Consider the following 19,057-nt stretch of genomic DNA (forward strand, 5'->3'; position numbering starts at 1 on the left):
TCAATCAGAAGTTTGATAGCATTTTCCATGTGCTCCTCTTACGCTTTATACTGCTGTCATTTACAGGCTTATTTGAGCTCTCACTAGATTATAAACCTTGGAGGGCAAGACTATGCCTTTTCAAAATCTTAGTATTTGCACACCATGAAGCTCAATCAATATCTGTTGGATGAATCCTTTGCCTTTTAATTTAATTTTTATTGGATTATTTGGGGACATATTTGATTACAGATGTGAGAACTGTGGGTTTTTTTTTTTTAAAGAGAGGACCACTTTCCTTTTAATGGAGACCACACTAGACTCAGACCAAGGCTCCAAAAATGTGAAACTCAAAGATTTCTGTGAATTGTATGACATCTTGTAAATATAAAAATACAAGAGAAAATTAACTAAAAAATCAAAATGTCAGAAACTAAATCAACATAAAGAGGCATTGGGACTAGTATAACTAAACTAGTCAATTCCTTTTGTGGGATATCATTTTAAAAGTCCATTAATGGCCCAGCTAGTGTGACTCAGTGGTTGAGCATCAACCTATGAAAGGAGGTCACAGTTTGATTCCTGGTCAGAGCACATGCTCAGGTTTCAGGCTCGATTCCAAGTGTGGGGCATGCAGGAGGCAGCCAATCAATGATTCTCTCTCATCACTGATGTTTCTATCTCCCTCTCCTTTCCACTCTAAAATCAATAAAAAAATATTTTTTTAAAAGTTCATTAATGTATGTTATGGGGTACCCACTCAGGGATTGCATTTGTTTTTCTCTAAGACAAAAAAAAGAAAGAAAAAAATGTACACACCACTAGAATGTAAATTCCAGTAAAGCTGGGATATTGCCTTTCAGCACTGTATCCCCAGGGCTTCGAATTTTTTGCTTGTTAGATATTCAGAAGTGCTTACTAATGACAAACAGGTCAGAAATCACCTTTGAATCATGGAAGGAAACTTCCCTGGCTAGGACTATTTGAACACTTAAGACTCAACAGGGACACTCTTAGAAAGGGATGGAGGGCTAACAGCCAGCCCCAGTCTCTGTTCAGGAAGGGCTGATGGACTATTCATTACAGCCAAGAAGTGGAAACAAAATAAATGTCCCTTGGCTGATAAAGGGATAAAGAAAATGTGGTATCTATATATATAAAAAGCCAGCAACCGGGATGCCATAATGACCAGAATGACCGGTCGCTATGACGCCCTCTGCGGCCAGCAAACTGGCCTGATGGGGGTGGGGTGGAGCCACCCAGCCAACTCCCCTGAAGCCCTACCCCCCAGCCGGCCCCACCCTGATCAGCCTACAGTCCCTCTGGCCAGCCCTGCTCCCGAGCAGCCCTCCCAACCCCAATAGGGGGCGGAGCCTATTGGCCAACCTCCTGCAGCCCCTCCCCCTTGCCGGCCCCACCCCCAATGAGCCCCCACCACCCCGACTGACCCGCAGTCCTTCCCCCCAGCAAGCTCTGCCCACGATCGCCCCCCCCCCCCAATCGGGGATAGGGCTGGCTGGCCAACCTCCCAGAGCCCCTCCCCCAGCTGCTGAGCCCTGATTGGCCCCCCTATCCCATTCAGGGGTGGGGCTGGCCAGCCCACCGCCCCTCCCCATGGTTGGCTCCACCCCCAATTGGCCCTCCCACCCCAATCGGGGGTGGGGCCTGCCAGCCAATTGCCCTTCGTCCCTTCCCCCAGCGGGTCTGGCCCTGACTGGGCCCTGATCAGAGTGGGCCGGCTGGCCAACCTCCTGCCATCTCCTCCTCCCAACACGTCTGGCCCTGATCTGCCCCGGTTGGGGCTGGGCCGGCAGGCCCCCACCTGTGCACAAATTCAAATTCATGCACTAGGCCTCTAGTCAACACTAATAAAAGAGAAAAATGGTAATTGGCATACGAGCTACCCTTTTCATTGGCTAATCAGGGCTATATGCAAATTAACTGCCAACTAAGATTGGCAGTTAACTGCCAACAAGATGGCGGTTAATTTTCATATGTAGGCACAATGCAGGGAGGCGAAAGGGAAATCAGGAAGAAGCCCCCTGCCACTGACAGTGATCGGAAACCCAGGGGGGAGCTAAGAGCCGGGGGGCAGGGCAAAGGCGGCCCCAGCCATGATCAGAGAATCAGGTGCCTTTGCCGCCCTGGCCAGTGATAGCAGGAAGTAGGGGTGGAGCCAGCGATGGGAGCTGGGCACGGTCGGAGCTGGCAGACCCAGGAGCTAGGGGTCCCTTGCCTGGGCTTAAAGCGAAGCCCATGATCGTGGGGCCGCTGCAGCTGCGGGTCCCCGCTGCCCGGGCCGGACGCCTAGGCCAGAGGCGTCAGGCCTGGGCAAGGGGCCGATCCTGCGATTGGAGGGTGATGGGGGTCAACGCCTGAGGGCTCCCAGTATGTGAGAGGGGGCAGGCTGGGCTGAGGGACACTCCCCCCCACACACACCCAGTGCACGAATTTCGTGCACCGGGCCCCTAGTAGACATATAATGGAATACTATTCAGCCTTTAAAAAAGAATAAAATCCTGCCATATAAGACAATATAAATGAACCTGGAGTACATTATGCTAAGTGAAGTAAGCCATTCACAGGACAAATTCAACATGATTTCACTTACAAAAGGAGGAGGGAAAATGGAGGGGGGGTGTGCTATTCAACAGGTATAAAGTTTGTTATGCAAGATGAGTAAGTTCTAGAAATCTGCCATACAGTGGTGTGCCTAAGGTATCAATACCATATTGTGTACTTTTGTCCAGGGTAGATCTGATGTTGAATTCAGGAAGAGGAGGAGGGGGAGGGGAAGGAGGGAGGAGGGAGGAGGGAGGAAGAAGAAGAAGGGCTAATGAAACTCTGAGATTTGAGGGTTTAAGAGGAAAAACTCCTGATCTCCAGGGTGGATAATAGGAAGGCAGGTGATGGTCTGTGTCTTTGAGGCACAGGTATGGGGATCAGCCCTCAAGAAGGTGGCCGTGTGTGACCTACGTGCCCAGCACTAAACACTTTGGCCCTCAGAGGCCAAGGACAGGGCTCTGGGAGGGCGATCTGGACTGAGGCACTCTCCAGGCAGCAGGGGAGCAACAGCTTTCTTGGGGTAGTTTCCAGAACAATCTTCAACAGTGATAAAGAGAGGCAGCAAGTGCAACTGCAGGGTGGACAGACAAGTAGAATATGCGTTTGTGGTGTCTGCAAACCTGCTGATTCCATGCCCCATATTCACCTTCTGTGACCTGGAATTTTTTTGGCAACTCCAAGAGAAGGAAAGATGGGGAAGCCTACCGTTGAAAGGCTGGTAATGGACTTTCTGCCAATAAGAAAGGTAAAGACTTGAGCAATTAGCTGGGAAAATAAACGGTATTTGACCATATTTGTTCCATGAGTTTGGGGAGCATGCTACATTGGTTTCAAATAAAATGAGGGGAACATTTTATGCTGTTGAGTAGATGCTGCTTGGGCTGAGAGTCGGCAAGTCTCTCAGGCTTTCACAGAAGAATGCCCGCTAACGAATGCGAAAGGACAGAATTAGAAATTCATCACTGTAATTACTACTGATGTGGTGAAGGGCATAAATGAGCGGTCAGCGAGGACAAGTGTGTTCTTTTGAGAAGGAAGATCACAGGAATTAAAAAAAAGGAAGTGTTTACTTGGGGAAGGCACCCAAGTTAAATTTTAATAAGGGGAAGTAAACATTTGGCAAGTGATAATTTCAATCAGATCCTCTGTGGTGTCAATTATGAAGAAAAATCTATGTTGTTAGATTTTCTATAGAATATAGGTGAGAGTTATTATATATTTTACAAAGTAGTGTGAATTGTCTTCATGATTAGTCTAGTCCAGCAATTTTCAACCAGTGTGCCACCGGTGTGCCGCAAGCGTTTTTAAAACATGCAATACCGGACTCCTGACTCAGGGGCACTGAGCTCTTTTCCCTCAGATTGCCAAATAAAAAACTGATGATAGTCAACACAATAGCTGTCTGGTGTGAATGCATAGAAATTATACCTACCTTTTTGTCAGATGGGCAAAACGTATATTTTTTGTTATGCCACATAATTTAGTAATTAACTTATGTGTGCCGTAAGATGAAAATGGTTGAAAATCACTGTCTAGTCAATTAAATCACTAATATCGCAACTACTATAAGGCCTGAATTAACAAGTTCAAGAGTCTGATTATTCTGAAAAGAACAATCATCAGCTTTTTACTAAATTGCATTGTTGGAACATGAAAAACATGTTTTTAAAATTAATTTGTAGTCACTTTAACAGAGGAATATTACTACGAATACATGGGAATTTGAGTAAATTTTTTTTTAAAGAAAACTATTAGTAACCTACACTGATGGATTCACGTGCCTATGTAATTTAAGATGCAGTTTTCCTCTTAGCGCTAATCACCTTTTATTAAAGTATTGACTTTCTGATTGGTAAACAGGCAAAAGCTCTCTTTGAATTTTAAAAGAGAGCCTGGTTTTCCACATGTATGTAAACGGTTAGGTTGGTTTTTAGTTTATATTGGCTACATAACAAAATATCTTTTTAATTTTAATACAACATTTCTTTGGGCTGAAGACATTGAGAAGGTTTCACGATATCTGTGGCTTGTGTAATTTATACACAAGTTGTATACAAAACTCTGAAATATGCAAACATTGCAAAATACACTCTGACAGTTAATGCTCTGAAAACACTTTATTACACAAGTTACATTCAGATTCTGAAAATAGTGTTCTAACAGTGGAACCATCTAAAAATAAGACATCCCAAAAACACACCAACTGAAGAAGAAAATTTAAAAAAAGAATTTAAATAGAGACTTTTTTCTTTCCCTTGTTGCAATATAATGCTAGTGATTTTAAAAAAATAGGAGATTTAGCAGCTTTGTCATCAGGCTGAGAATGCTGAACAGGAAAGGCACCAAAGAAAGACATTGGCAATGGAAGCGCTATTGGGAAAATACTGTGTTCAAGCAGAGTGGGCTTATTTACATCTACAGAAAAGTCTCAGAAATGTAAATGAGCAAGCCTTCCATCATAAATTAGTAGTGTGATGGAAGAAGAGGACTGTTTCTCTAGTCTATGCCCATATATAAAGACCATGGCACTGTTATGTACGTGTAGGAAACTCCTCAACTAGAAACAGAGGCCAACTAAACCCAAATGAAGTAAATAAAATGTGTACAGTCCCACACAGACTTGTACAGTTTACAATTAAACACACAAAACTCTAACGTGCTAAAGGGAAAAGAATCTGGCATTCCTGGTACATCTCCTCAACCAGACCAAAGCCGGGCGCTCAGGAGGAGGGAGGGGCGGGTGGGGGCAGCGGTGCCGAATACTCCTCTTCTGATTCACTCCCGTCATCTTCATCTTTCTCTTGGTCACTGCCCTCGGTGCTTAGGCGGTCAAACCCTTTGCGACTGTAGCCTTTACGGCTCGCAAAGAAATTTCCAAGGTTTAAGCCTCTACTTCCCTTCCCTGAAGAAAGCAAATAACACAGAATTGAGATGAAGGTCACACAAATGACTCTCAGTTTCTTTGTATAGTCTTACATGGTACAGTTGGAAGTTGGGGATGGGGAAGGGCAGGTATCAGCAAAAGAGAAACAAAAAAAGACTGACATACAGAGACACGTATCCTACAAAGTCAGATGGGTACTACACACATTTATTGAAATACAGAAGGAAAAAACAAAGCTCCCGGGGCCATGTGTTTCTGCAGGATTGTTTCAGATTCACTTTTCACCTCCTGCACTTTCTGGGCTCTGGGGAACTGGCGCCCCACAAGCAGCTCTCCATCTCAGTGAGTTTATGAAAAGGTCATCTTCAGATGACAGGCACTGACGTGCCCACAGGAGTGATAGAAAATTTACTGAAGACGAAGTCTGATAAAAGGCAAGGGATCATTAGATAATACAGAATGGCAAGGTGGAAAACGAGACTGGGAAATTCACAGCCAGAGCCACACTCTCTGGTTTATCGTTTGCATTCCGGTTCGATGCTGGGGGATGCTATACTGCACAGGGGTCTCATTTCCAGAGAGGAAATACAAATTATCTCCTTGCTCTTTAAAAGACATGAGCTTGCTGACTTTGAACCAAACGTGAAGGATTTTAAAAGGTCACGGGCATACCTCTAAGTTTTCCCAGCACTCTTCCTGAACTTGACTCGAGTTTATGTTCAGAATCTGCTAGAAAAAGATGGCACATTTCAAAAGGAGCCCCGATCACCCTCCTCAATCCATGGGCTCAACTTTCAGTATAAATTCAAGAATTCATAAATAATTAACAAGGTCTGGCTCTGGCCTGTATGCAATTCCAAAGGGAAAAAGGTAATACAGTATTGTGATGTACAGAGGGCCACAGCTGGGTTCGATGCCTCCCTGCTCTCTCTCAGGCTCTGCAATCTCAATAAACTACTTCTCTGAGCTCCAGTTTTCTCCTCTGAGGAAAGAGGGATCAATGACACTCTCTACCCAGCTGTAAAGATTAGAGGCACCTTGCACGTAATGTACGTAGACCAGTGCTTGGTAAGTATACAATAAGTGCTCAATAAGTATTACTTTCCATGGGGACAAAATTAAATTGCCAGTAGTTTGTAAAAATTGGGAAGTTTTCATTATTACAATTTAGAAATATTTGTCTTAGGCTTTAGTCTTTTCTTGAAGAACAGTACACACCCTGCCTGAGAAAGCGTGGGGCCCATGTGCATCATTTCCCCTTTATATGAAAAGCAAAGGACCTGGAACCCTGAGCATTTTCAATCATATGAGGTGACCCATGTGTTCCCCATGGGGCTACCCATCTCCATGAAAGATCAACTTTCTTTCTTTCTGGGGAAGCAGGATGCCAGCTGGACTTCATTTTTCTGTTTCTCTGTACCTCCCTGCACTCTGTACCTTGGCTTCCACCTCCTTAAGAGCTGTGCCAGGGAAGCGGGGCTTGCGGCTCTCCTATGAAATCTCTAGTCAGGAATGGAGGCAGCATTGTAAAGAAAGCTAGCAGGCAGATAACAGGGGAGAGGAAGCATAGTGGGTGGGGAAGGGAATAGGGAAGAATGGAAGAAGAATCTAGTAAGATTGTTAGAAAGCCAACACATTGGACTGTAAGTTTTACAAGGGTGCAGGACAGCCCTTAGCTGGTTTTCCACCCCCTGAGCCTACTACAGTGTCTGATATGGAGCTGATACGCAACAAGGGTATGCTGAATGAACAGGGCGTCCTTTATGAGGGTTTCTAAACCCCTCACAGAGTGGATAAGATCTATCAAGACAAACGTTGAGAAAATGTGATGTTGGTTTCCTTTTAGAATTAAATGTGCAATTAAAACTGCAATTTTCCTACAGAAAATGTGATTGCACAATAGTCATTTCCTGTGGTTCGACCTGGGTGTCTGCCTTCTCCACACGCCTGTGCGGACTCAGCATTCCCTGCTGTGGCAGGGAGGCCACTTTCTTCACTCTCTGGCATTCCTTCATCCAGTGTAGTCTGCTTACCAACAGTACTGCTACCTGCCCAGTCCCCACATGCACCCGGTACTCCTGGTAATGATCACTGCACTTACCACCTTGCTAATCAATTTTATGTGTCATCTTTTTTTTAAATGTCATCTCTCTTTTGTGTGTCATCTAGTCTGTAACCTCCATTTATTTCTTCCAACAAGTATGTATTGAAGCCTAGTGCCAGGAACTGTTATTTGTCCTGGGGACACACCAATAAACAAGTACACTTAGCCAGATTCTTGTTCTTTTGAAGCTACCACCTAGCTCCATGAACACAACGACTAAGTTTCTTTATCTTTGCCCCTGCTGACTGAGTTCCCTACCCATAACAGGGGCTCAACAGAAGTGTTTTTTGGGAAGAGTTAACTGTTTTTGTGCAGGGCTTTACCGATTGCCTTTGAAAAGTAAAAGAAAGTCCTAGAAAGACTCCCTTCGCCACCTACTAAATTGAATCCTCTGTGTTTTGTTTCTGTGTCAGGGCTTTGCTGTGGGCACTGAATTCCTGCCATGGCCGCTCTGGCCTGGAATAGAGTCAGATGCTGTCTCTTGATCAAATGCTGTCTCCCACCCTGATCCATGGACTCCTTCGCAGACGCAGCTGTAGATTCTTGCCTTAGGCCTGGGACCCAGCCAAGGGACTGCTTCTGAGACATGAGAATCACAGGCCGCATTGTTTGTTTGTGTGGCTGTCCTAAAAGGAACTCAGCTCCTGGGTTCTGTATTACGATAATAATTTGATAAAATGCTGACTCCAGTTTTGGAACCTGCCTCGTATGGTCAGGAAAGGTGGACTGATGGCCTATTTTATGACTATTTAAAAACTACCAGATGGTTTGTTATAGAAATAGTTGGTTTCCTGAGATAGCTGAGGTTTAAGACAAGTATCTCTTTTGACTTATGACTTTTATTACTTTATTACCCATGATTATTCCTTAATAAGCACTTACTAGGTACCAGGTACTGAGATAAATGCTTTCTGTACATTATTTTCATTTAATTCTCATACAACTGGAGTGAGTCTTTTATTCCAACTTTACAAATGAGGAAACTGTGGCCCAGAGAGATTAAGTGACTTGCCCAAGGTCAAGGAGCGAAGAGCAAGAGCCAGGACCAGCGGGTGGGGAGTAATACAACTCCCAAGTAACTGGCCCCGCTACTTTGAGAACTGAGCCTAGTTCGAACAGCAGGGCTCGCTCTCCTGTGTCCCGACCCTGCAGCTCATTTACCCTGACTGCACTTAGCTATAGGGAGACGTCAATTTGGCGTAAGCCAGTTGCTAAAAAGCAATATTAAAAGTTACATTTTAACCTAACCATCCAAATATCCAAATTTCTGAGGCTCCAGATACATTTTCTACTGTGATACTAACTATAGACAATATTTGGAACATAGACAGTAATATAAAAAAAAGGCAGAGAACACTTTAAAAAACAAAACAAAACACTGAAAAAAAATCACAATGGAACTTTGAGAATAATAAGGCCAAACACTTTCAAAAGTAGGCTCCAAGTTCAAGGGGCTCATTTTACTTGCCTCCAAAGGCCCTTGATTTTTTCCACCGAATAAACATGGCAATGGCCAGCAGGACCGCCACCGGAATAACCAGAAGGGTGGTAATGAGAACAACAGGCACTCCGGAGACTGGCTCTTTGATCAGTTTCTCTTTCTCTTTCATCTTCTGCAATTCTGAGGAGGCCGGTTTGTTCTCCATTTTGGTTTCAACAACTGCCTCGGATTCTTCAGGGAGAGAAGAGTTCACAATATTCAACTGACCCAAAGATTCCAAAACCCTCCCACCGCCCCTACCCAGGCAAATCAACAGCCGCTCGCAAAGAACTTGCTGAGTCCAGTGCACGCGGGTTCATGCTTCAATGTCTGAATCTATGAAGCTGGCAGCATGTATTGTGATTAGTAACCGCCGAATGGTTTTTCACCTTTAAATTGTTTTGTTGTTGTTCTATGTTTTATTTCCTCTTAGCTGTAATTCCACACAAAAAATATAACCTCCTTTTGCATCTTTTCAAAGATAAAATGAACAGGCAGCATGGTGTATGGGATGGAACTGGTGTGCAGGCTAGAGTCAAGAGGATCCGGCCTCTGATCCCTGGTGCCTGTGCAACTAGCTGCGTAACTTTGGGCAAGTTACTTAAATGATCTGGGCCTTCGGGACCTCATCTGTGAAACTGTGATGTAATATACCTCCTTTGTAAAGCCGCTGGGTACAAATGTTACCATAAAGAAGTTGCTGAATAAGATTTTGTGTCCTTGTATATTTACAAATGTCCTTCATGTTCAATGAATTATTCGTACACTGTATGCACACATTTATTCTAGGATTAAAACCTGGGAAGAGGAGGTGTGTCCTTTTCAGGGTCTTTTTTACAGTTCCCAGCAAACTGTAAGTGCACACATATGCACTGTATATCCTTTTGAGGTTGACGAAAAGAACATACAATTATTCTGTGATATTGGCAGGTTTTAGGTAGACATTAGACCTAAAGTACTATTTGGGACATTGATACAATAACACTCTGTAAACTGATGCAGGGATCTTAATAATGTGATTTAAACATGACATGAGCCTTGAGACACTTGCCCTCAAGAGGCACAGATGTGTGTTGGTATAAAAACCCTACTGTGCGAAGTCTAGAAGCTATACCATGCTTGCCAAAATGCCCACAGTTTTAGGAACTTCAATTTCTTGCGATGCCCTTCTAACCTATGATACAGAATGAATCATACGGCCGTATGGACATTTTGATAAAATGGCAGGGATAGGTGGTTTAACATTGTCAGGAAAATCTTTGGTTAACGTTTACTATATGTAGACGCAGCTTGGTAGATAACTGGACACTTTTCCAAGGAAGCACTTCTCAAATTTCTTAAGACACTGTAAACACAAGTTATGAAATACACCAATGGCAGGTCCCAGCCTTTTGCTTCAGTGTCCTGAGCCAGCCTCCTTCATGTCTCATTGATACCTATTGAGCACTTAAAGCTGTACCAGGCATGGTTCTCATTTAATCATCACACCAAGCCTATGAGTAGGCACTATTATTATCACTGTCTTACAGATGGCCTGTCATAGTCCTCATTTCCTTCCCTGCACTATGGTTAAGAGGAGACCATTATTTCTTTTCTTTTGTCAAATGAAGTGGCTCTCGAAACTTCAGTGGAGAGAAGGAAAGGGATTGGTTCATAAATCTAGATCGTTCAAATTTAACCTTTCTAAGTCTCAGTTTCCAGGAGGAATATAAATGTGACTTGTACTCTTCCTAACCTCTGTTTTGCCTTCGTATTACTGTAGAAGAGGTATACAAGATGTTCAATATTCAAGCTTATTCTATATTGAAGCAGGAAAATACATAAAGCAGACAACAGGATTTAAAAAAATATATAGGCCAAAGTTATAGGATGGCAATCAAGAATTTGTTGTCTTGGAAGAAAGGTTTATTTCTTTTTGAAGGTGACTATAAACAGAGAAATTACTTAGGAATTTCTACCTATCATTAAGTATGAGTACCTACACCTACACTGAGGTGAGGCTATATCAGCTCATATCTTGGTTCTTTCATAATCAAGACTAGGACTGGGCTACATTATGGATAAAGTAAGTGACAGCCTAAAATAATCAGTTTAGCATTCATAGAAAGTGTGCTGAGAATGAGGCAATAAACTTGCTAAAATATAAGATACATTCATTGCACTTCTGAAATTCCTCACCCCTTCTGGGGCACTGAGTGTCATCCTCTTTTATTGTGAAGTGGAGGAGGGGTAAAGGCTATGCTCTTGGTGGGATGTTGGCATATCTCTTTTATCCATGGTAACTTTAGTTGAAAATTTAAATTCCTTTCCTGAGTTTCCTATCATCACAAATACTTTTATCCCCGCAACTCCCTGAGAATACAACACTGGTTTTGAAACTCTGCTATGTGAACATCCACCGTTGGGATGAGTGTTATCAAAGGTGACTCGAATTTGGAAATTTACAATTAACATGTATGAACAAGTCTAGTGAGTTTGGGATGGTGTTTCTCCCTCTCTTTTGTAAGGAGTGGTTTAAGTTTAGCTTCCGGATTTTGGTAAAAGACAAACTCTGGAGATCTAGCATGATTTATATTCCTTTTTGAAATAAGAAAGTAATATTTTTTTAAAAAAAAGGTTTAATGAATATCATATTGGTTCAAAAAAGAAAAGAACAACTTCATTTGAGTTTGGATATTCCTAACTATTAAAATGAGCCTGTCATGACAAGACACTTCAATAAAATTTACTATTTGAACTGCTGCATTCTGCCACGGACTGGGAGGTTTTCCCACCAATGACTCAGTGGGCGCACTGAGGAGAGACAAAATGAACTACAGGGATGAGCACAGTTCACCCCTCACTGGTCAGTGTGGTTGGGCTGTTCTCAACAGGCCAACCAGTATGATCGTGTGTGATCTATTTAAACAGAGATGGTTTGAGGCCACTGTGAAATACCAGAGGATTCAGAGTAATCTACAACCCTCTCTAACCTATAGTTCTTGGAAGAATTTATGGTGAGTCTGTTGGTAGTATTCATCTCTCCTCAGTGGTACAGAACTAGTGGTTAAGAGCCCAGGCTTTGGTGCCAAACAGACTTTAGTCAAAACCTAGTTTTGCCACTTACTATCATAGTAGTAATTCTTATCTTCACTTCCTAATATGTAAAATGGAGATATTGAAATGATCACATTGTTGGTGTAAGGATTAAACTTGATAATTCTGTATAGCCCATTGTTTGTGCTCCATAGATGATAGCTATTATTAAAATCATTCCCAGCATATCTTTATTCCAGAGCAAACAGAACTTATCAATAATTCTATATATAATGATAAAAAACAGGGTCCTGGGAACTTCATCATTATATGTTTATGGTATGAATGCCACTCAGTAGTGTCACATAGTTAGAATCACTACAAATGCCAAACAATTGCTACTTATTTATTTTATAATATTATCTTACCCCTTTCAACCTTGAGCCGGCTATATTTTCTTATCTGCCTACATAAACTCCCTAAACTCCCTCTTGGTTCTTGCTTCTTTTCATCTCTTTCCACCTGCTTTCATGAGAAAGGAAAACAAGTAAACCTAGGGTTAAGTCTGAATATCTATGTGAGGCATTTGTAAAGCAACTAATAATGGAATCATTTTGCTACTTAAACATTAGGAGCATCTCTAGTGAGTTCTTAACTATACACAATGATGCCCAAACCCTGCAGATAGCAGACAATGCACAAATATAAACTGATTCTATGCAAGAGAGAAAATAACTTGACAGGGATTCCATACGAACCAAGTGGTTGCTTACCAGCTGCTTAATCTTATCTACCCATTCTTGATAATATATACCAATGTTATGCTTATCTGTATATATGTATATGTATGCACACACACACATGCACACACTCCTTATAGGGTGTAAGTCTCTTAAAGTCAGGCACAGTTTCATTTCCCTAAAACCTATTACAGTGACTTACACATAGATGGCCTTCAGTAAATGCTGGGGGGGCTAAATTTTACTAAGATAGAAACTTGGGGAGCAGCTAATCTTCTCAGGCTCTTACAGTATTAACTCACCAAAGGTATTTTCCACTCCTCTAGGTTAGAGCCCCGTAGGAAAAGGCCTTTTCCAGTACATTGAACAGTATTTTTCTGCTTATCTGAGGTTAACATACTTGTAAGTTACTAACTTATTTTTTTCCTCCCTGAATGTTTCTGGCCCATTTTTAAACACAGATTTCTTAATCACTTTTCATCACCTGAAATGAGTGAATTTGAACTTATTATTACTACTCCATTTATTAGAAAAAGCGATGCCAATGTGTAGGTTTAAAGGTTCAGGACACAGCAGAAGTTATTGATAATTTAACAGATTCTATTTTTAGCTTGATAATATTTTAAGTGCAATCAAGAGCCATAAAATAATTCAACACAAATAGCCTTGGGATTCACAGTCAAAGAGGAACCTGACCAACCTTTGGTTTCCTGGACCTCAATGCCAGCCTTCTTAACTGACCGATGTTCCATTTCTGTAACAGAGACAGCAAAGAGACAGAGCATCATAATCCCCAAAAAGAACAATGGAAAACTTAATTTCGATATTAATTTTATTCAGTAGAAAATATTTCCTTAATTCATCAAATTCATTATCATATTAGAAAAGTTTAGTGCCAAGCACTAATTAGGTGCCAGGTCTAGGAATCCTGGATAAAATCTCCTAGGGGAAGTTGAAATAATATTTCTAAGGTCTGGCATTCTGAAATAGCAAGTCGTTCTGTTTTCATGTGACATCTCGGAGGTAGCTAGTCCTGCCATGTCCATCAGTCTTCTAGCTGACGTATATGGATGTGACCAGTTAAACACTAGCATGCCGATACAAAAACACTCGTTTGGCCCTGGATGAAGTCGTATTGTCCCAAAGGTACTATTTTCCTGGTTTGTTATTTGGTTACATTCTGGACTATGCGGAGAACTTTTCTGTTTCGAAGCTGAACGCGATCCTGCAGTGCTTGTCAATCAGGAGATACATCAATATCACCTGGGAAGCCTTTCTGAAATGCACGCACTATCATTCCTCTTCTTTCTCTTGATCTCAAGTGGGGTGCGATCATGTGTATTTTGAAAAACCCTCCCCCAGTGACTCAGATATACATCTCTGTTGAGTACTAACCATGGGGATGGTATGAAGAGCCTAAACTGGAATCTTAATGAGTTCAAGTAGCATACTCCTACCTGCTGAATGAAGATATTGGCTAGGTTTCTGAAAGTCTTTTCCACTTTAAAAGGTATTCATTCATTTCTTTATTCTGAAAAACCTGGGCTCAGACACGCAATTGGGAATTATCCCTCTCTCTTTGCTTTCCTGTCTGCCCACACCTTCTGGTTCCTCTTGAGGAGGCAGGTGGTGGGAGCCGCACTTGCAAGGGGGATGGGAAGCGACTGCTAGCGGGGAGCAGTCCTGGGCACCTCTGTGCACTCAGCCCTAACTGGGCCTTTATTACAAAACCAGCAAAGGTGACCCAAAGGATAATTCTGAAGGCAGCAGTTATCAAACCTACTTGGGGTCCAAGACCTGTATGGTACCTAATTTCTTTGTTATAAGTTGTTTTTCCCCTTGTTATAATTTGCATTTTCCCCTGTTTTAGTTAGCATTTCCTATCTCCATCAAGTCCATGTTTCCTTCTTATTTCTCTGTCTAAAACTGCCTGCTGCAGCTCTGATACCACAAGCTTATCATTCTCAGTTCTTCTCCCTAATTCCATCTGCTCCTACTGTTTAGACCCTGCCATATTTTAAAAGGATTTCTGGACACTGAGGTTAGTGGCTTACTAAGCATCCCGTGCTCTTTAATTTAGAAAGCTTATGTTTTCTTAGGCTGATATCAGAGGCTAGGTTAGTATGCTTTCTAAGAATTAGAAATAAAGTCCAAATTGCAATCAGAACCCCCGGCTCCATTCTACTTTGCTTGATCCTCATAGAAAACCCTCTGTCCCATACATACTTTGAGCTACATGAGAACACAGCAGTGCAGGATTTTGAGTAAGCTGAAGCTAACGGGAAAACGCAGAGCGCCTCCTGTTTGGAATGACGTGTGTCTGACACTGATGCTGGCGTTCCTAGCTGCTCGGCAGCCGCGGAGAGCTGAAGAGTCACTTGGGAAGTGATGCCTGTGTGGAAACTAGTCAGCCCATCTGCCTTGCCAAAGCCATCTCCCTCCTCCTGGAGAGGAGCTGGAATTAACACTGGCTTTCAGTGTAGCAGACATTATTTCAGGCATCAAGAATTTCCTGTGGAATATCTGTGGAAACGAGGGGATAACTGCCAGCAAAAAAAAGTTTCTTTCCACTTAAAAAATTCAATTTAATTCCTGAAATGAATACCAAGCAGGTATTTTAGCAACTACCACTTATACCTTGATTTCCCACTCCTATCAATAAAAAGAGAAAGAAATGCATTTTTTTTCACATTTTTTTAAAGCAATAAAACTGAGGGGAAAATATGCACCATAATATTGTAAAAATCATACTTTCAGTTGTGATGAACTTCCACACGGTGTTGGTGTGAGCGTCTCCAACGTACACAGTCCCGTCTTCAGAGGCAGAAATATCATGAGGCATGTCAAAGTGCTGCCCAAACAAGAAGCACACGTTAGGGTGGCGAGCCCGTACTTGAATTCTCCATAAACAGGCAAAGAAACCACCCAACAGAACAATGAGCATATCATCAAACCAAAACAACAAAACAAACAAACAAACAAAAAAACCACAAACAAAACCAAAACCAATAATTCCCATCAAAGCAACTCTAGGCCAAAGAGAGTCATTCATTCATTCTCTGGACACTGACGCTGCCAGGCACACCTCTATACATTAGGAAACACTAAGAGACCCTTACCACTGACTTCCTAGTCTTTAAAAGAGTTAACTTTGACAAGTAGAATTTCTTTTTACAGTGTTGATTACTTGGTGTTGCAATATCTACCCATTTATACTTATTTTCCTATCTACCAAATCTGCCTGTTTAAATCTATACAAGTCAGAAAGAACAGGTATTAAATTTAGGCTATTATCCCATCAAATTATCATGTGCTACCTTAAAAGCTAGTTATACATCACTGATTAGAAAAGTCATTTCAAAGATTCAGTACATTCAGATTCTTTCTTTTTAAATATGGTCTTACTGATTTTTTTTAGAGAGACAGGAGGAAGAGGAGGGGAGGGGAGAGAGAGAGAAAAGAGAGAGAGAGAGAGAAACCAATATGGCGGCACAAGTTAACGCCGGAGTTTGCTGCCTCGAACAACCACTTCAAAAATACAACTAAAAGATGGAACGGACATCATCCAGAACCACAGGAAGGCTGGCTGAGTGGAAGTTCTACAACTAGGAGGAAAGAGAATAGCATACCGAGACTCAGAGGAGGCGCAGTGCTGAAGTCAAACACTAAGGTGCGGAGTGCATGCAGAGCGGGCTGGCAGCTGAGGGCGCGGTTGTCTGTTTCAATCAGGAGGGAGTCTCAGACTATGAACTCCAGATCTGAGAGAGTCTCTAGGGACCCGGACTCAAACGGGAGAAGCGGGACTGTCTGGCTTCAGTTGGAACTCGAAGGCAGCTTTCTCTCCTAGGTTTGCAGCGGCTGCTGGGACTCTGAGAGGCAGAGCCCCTGGGGATGGGACTGAGAGCAGCCATAACTGCTCGCTCTGCCCGCCCAGTTGATCCCCTGGGACCTGCCCCGCCCAAGCCCTGCACAGAGGCATTTGCCGGATAGCCTCAGGCAAAGGCTAGATTAGCACCTCCCTAGAGGACAGAAGTTCTTTCACTGCAGACACAGCTGATTCTCATAGCCACTTGGCCTGGAGGTCAAATCCCACTCAGTATTACCTACAACAATCAAGGCTTAACTACAAGACTGCGCACAAAGACCACTAGGAGGTGCACCAAGAAAACAAAAAAATGCGGAGACCAAGAAACAGGATGCAAATGTCAGAATTGGAGGATATAGAGCTCAAAACAACACTTTTAAGGTCTTTCAATAATTTTCTAGAAACTGCCAATAAACTTTTTTTTTTTTTTATTGCTTAAAGTATTACAAAGGGTATTACATATGTATCCATTTTATCCCCCGGCCCTAGACAGTCCCCTAGCCTCCCCTATCACCCAGTGTCTTATGTCCATTGGTTATGCTTATATGCATGCATACAAGTCCTTTAGTTGATCTCTTACCCCCCTACCTCCTGCCCCCCAACCCTCCCCGGCCTTCCCGCTTGCAGCTCGACAATCTGTTTGAGGCAGCTCTGCCTCTGTATCTATTATTGTTCAAAAGTTTATAATGGTCTCTATTGTCCACGAATGAGTGAGATCATGTGGTATTTTTCCTTTATTGACTGGCTTATTTCACTTAGCATAATGCTCTCCAGTTCCATCCATGACGTTGCAAATGGTAAGAGTTCCTTCCTTTTTACAGCAGCATAGTATTCCATCGTGTAGATGTACCACAGTTTTCTAATCCATTCATCTACTGATGGGCACTTAAAAACTGCCAATAAACTTAATGAGATCTACAAGAAATCTAATAAGACCCTCGATGATGTGATAAAGAACCAACTAGAAATTAAGCATATACTGACTGAAATAAAGAATATTATACAGACACCCAACAGCAGACCAGAGGAGCGCAAGAATCAAGTCAAAGATTTGAAATCCGAAGAAGCAAAAAAACACCCAACCGGAAAAGCAAAATGAAAAAAGAATCCGAAAATACAAAGATAGTGTAAGGAGCCTCTGGGACAGCTTCAAGCGAACCAACATCAGAATTATAGGGGTGCCAGAAGATGAGAGAGAGCAAGATATTGAAAACCTATTTGAAGAAATAATGACAAAACTTCCCCCACCTGGTGAAAGAAATAGACTTACAAGTCCAGGAAGCACAGAGAACCCCAAACAAAAGGAATCCAAAGAGGACCACACCAAGACACATCATAATTAAAATGTCAAGAGCAAAAGACAAAGAGAGAATCTTAAAAGCAGCAAGAGAAAGAAACTCAGTTACCTACAAGGGAATACCCATATGACTGTCAGCGGATTTCTCAACAGAAACTTTGCAGGCCAGAAGGGAGTGGCAATAAATATTCAAAGTGATGAATACCAAGAACCTACAACCAAAATTACTTTATCCAGCAAAGCTATCATTCAGAATTGAAGGTCAGATAAAGAGCTTCACAGATAAGGAAAAGCTAAAGGAGTTCATCACCACCAAACCAGTATTATATGAAATGCTGAAAGGTATCCTTTAAGAAGAGTAAGAAGAAGAAAAAGGTAAAGATACAAATTATGAACAACAAATATGCATCTATCAACAAGTGAATCTAAGAATCAAGTGAATAAATAATCTGATGAACAGAATGAACTGGTGATTATAATAGAATCAGGGACATAGAAAGGGAATGGACTGACTAATCTTGGGGGGGAAAGGGGTGTGGGAGATGGGGGAAGAGACTGGACAAAAATCGTGCACCTATGGATGAGGACAGTGGGTGGGGAGTGAGGGCGGAGGGTTGGGTGGGAACTGGGAGGAGGGGAGTTATGGGGGGAAAAAAGAGGAACAAATGTAATAATCTGAACAATAAAGATTTAATTAAAAGAGAGAGAGAAAGAGAGAGAGAGAGAGAGAGAGAGAGAGAGAGAGAGACCTCCTGTAAGCCTTCTACTGGGGATTGAGCCTGAAACCCGGGCATTTGCCCAGACCAGGACCTTTTGGTGCATGGGATGATGCTCAACAAACTGAGCCACACTAGCCAGGGTGAGATCTAAAATGTATACCAGGAGAGAGGCAACAGTGTAGGATTTTATACTCTGAAGCCCACTGTTTACAATATCTTCAGTCAACAAAGGAGTGTTGAGTGTTACCTCCAGTACTTTCTCAGCTTTGGTATCTACTTAGCTACTCGGCGTTTCACTATGTCTTTCTTCATGACATATGGCATTTCAATCGTCACCATCTCAGTCCAGGACACAGGAGACAGGGGAGCACTTTGTAAAAACCACACTTTCACTTGGACCCAGGGTCAC

General features: G+C 42.4%; 1 protein-coding gene across 14 annotated transcripts in view; it reads right to left on the reverse strand.

Moving 5' to 3' along the window:
* Positions 1-4,646: 4,646 nt before the first annotated feature.
* Positions 4,647-19,057, reverse strand: part of PAM (peptidylglycine alpha-amidating monooxygenase) — a 277,571-nt gene continuing 263,160 nt past the window's right edge. For 4 of the 14 annotated variants that reach the window (XM_059694004.1, XM_059694012.1, XM_059694003.1 and 1 more), the window contains 5 exons: positions 15,519-15,618; positions 13,468-13,521; positions 9,001-9,204; positions 6,101-6,157; positions 4,647-5,446 (listed from right to left, as the gene is read on the reverse strand). In XM_059694004.1, the coding sequence (XP_059549987.1) occupies positions 5,265-5,446; positions 6,101-6,157; positions 9,001-9,204; positions 13,468-13,521; positions 15,519-15,618 (597 nt within the window). In that variant the 3' untranslated portion in view covers positions 4,647-5,264. The remainder of the gene's footprint in view (positions 5,447-6,100; positions 6,158-9,000; positions 9,205-13,467; positions 13,522-15,518; positions 15,619-19,057) is intronic. The other 10 variants (XM_059694013.1, XM_059694007.1, XM_059694016.1 and 7 more) reach the window with 5 other exon arrangements.

The sequence above is a fragment of the Myotis daubentonii genome, chromosome 4 (assembly GCF_963259705.1).
Source record: "Myotis daubentonii chromosome 4, mMyoDau2.1, whole genome shotgun sequence".
Classification (NCBI taxonomy): Eukaryota; Metazoa; Chordata; class Mammalia; order Chiroptera; family Vespertilionidae; genus Myotis; species Myotis daubentonii.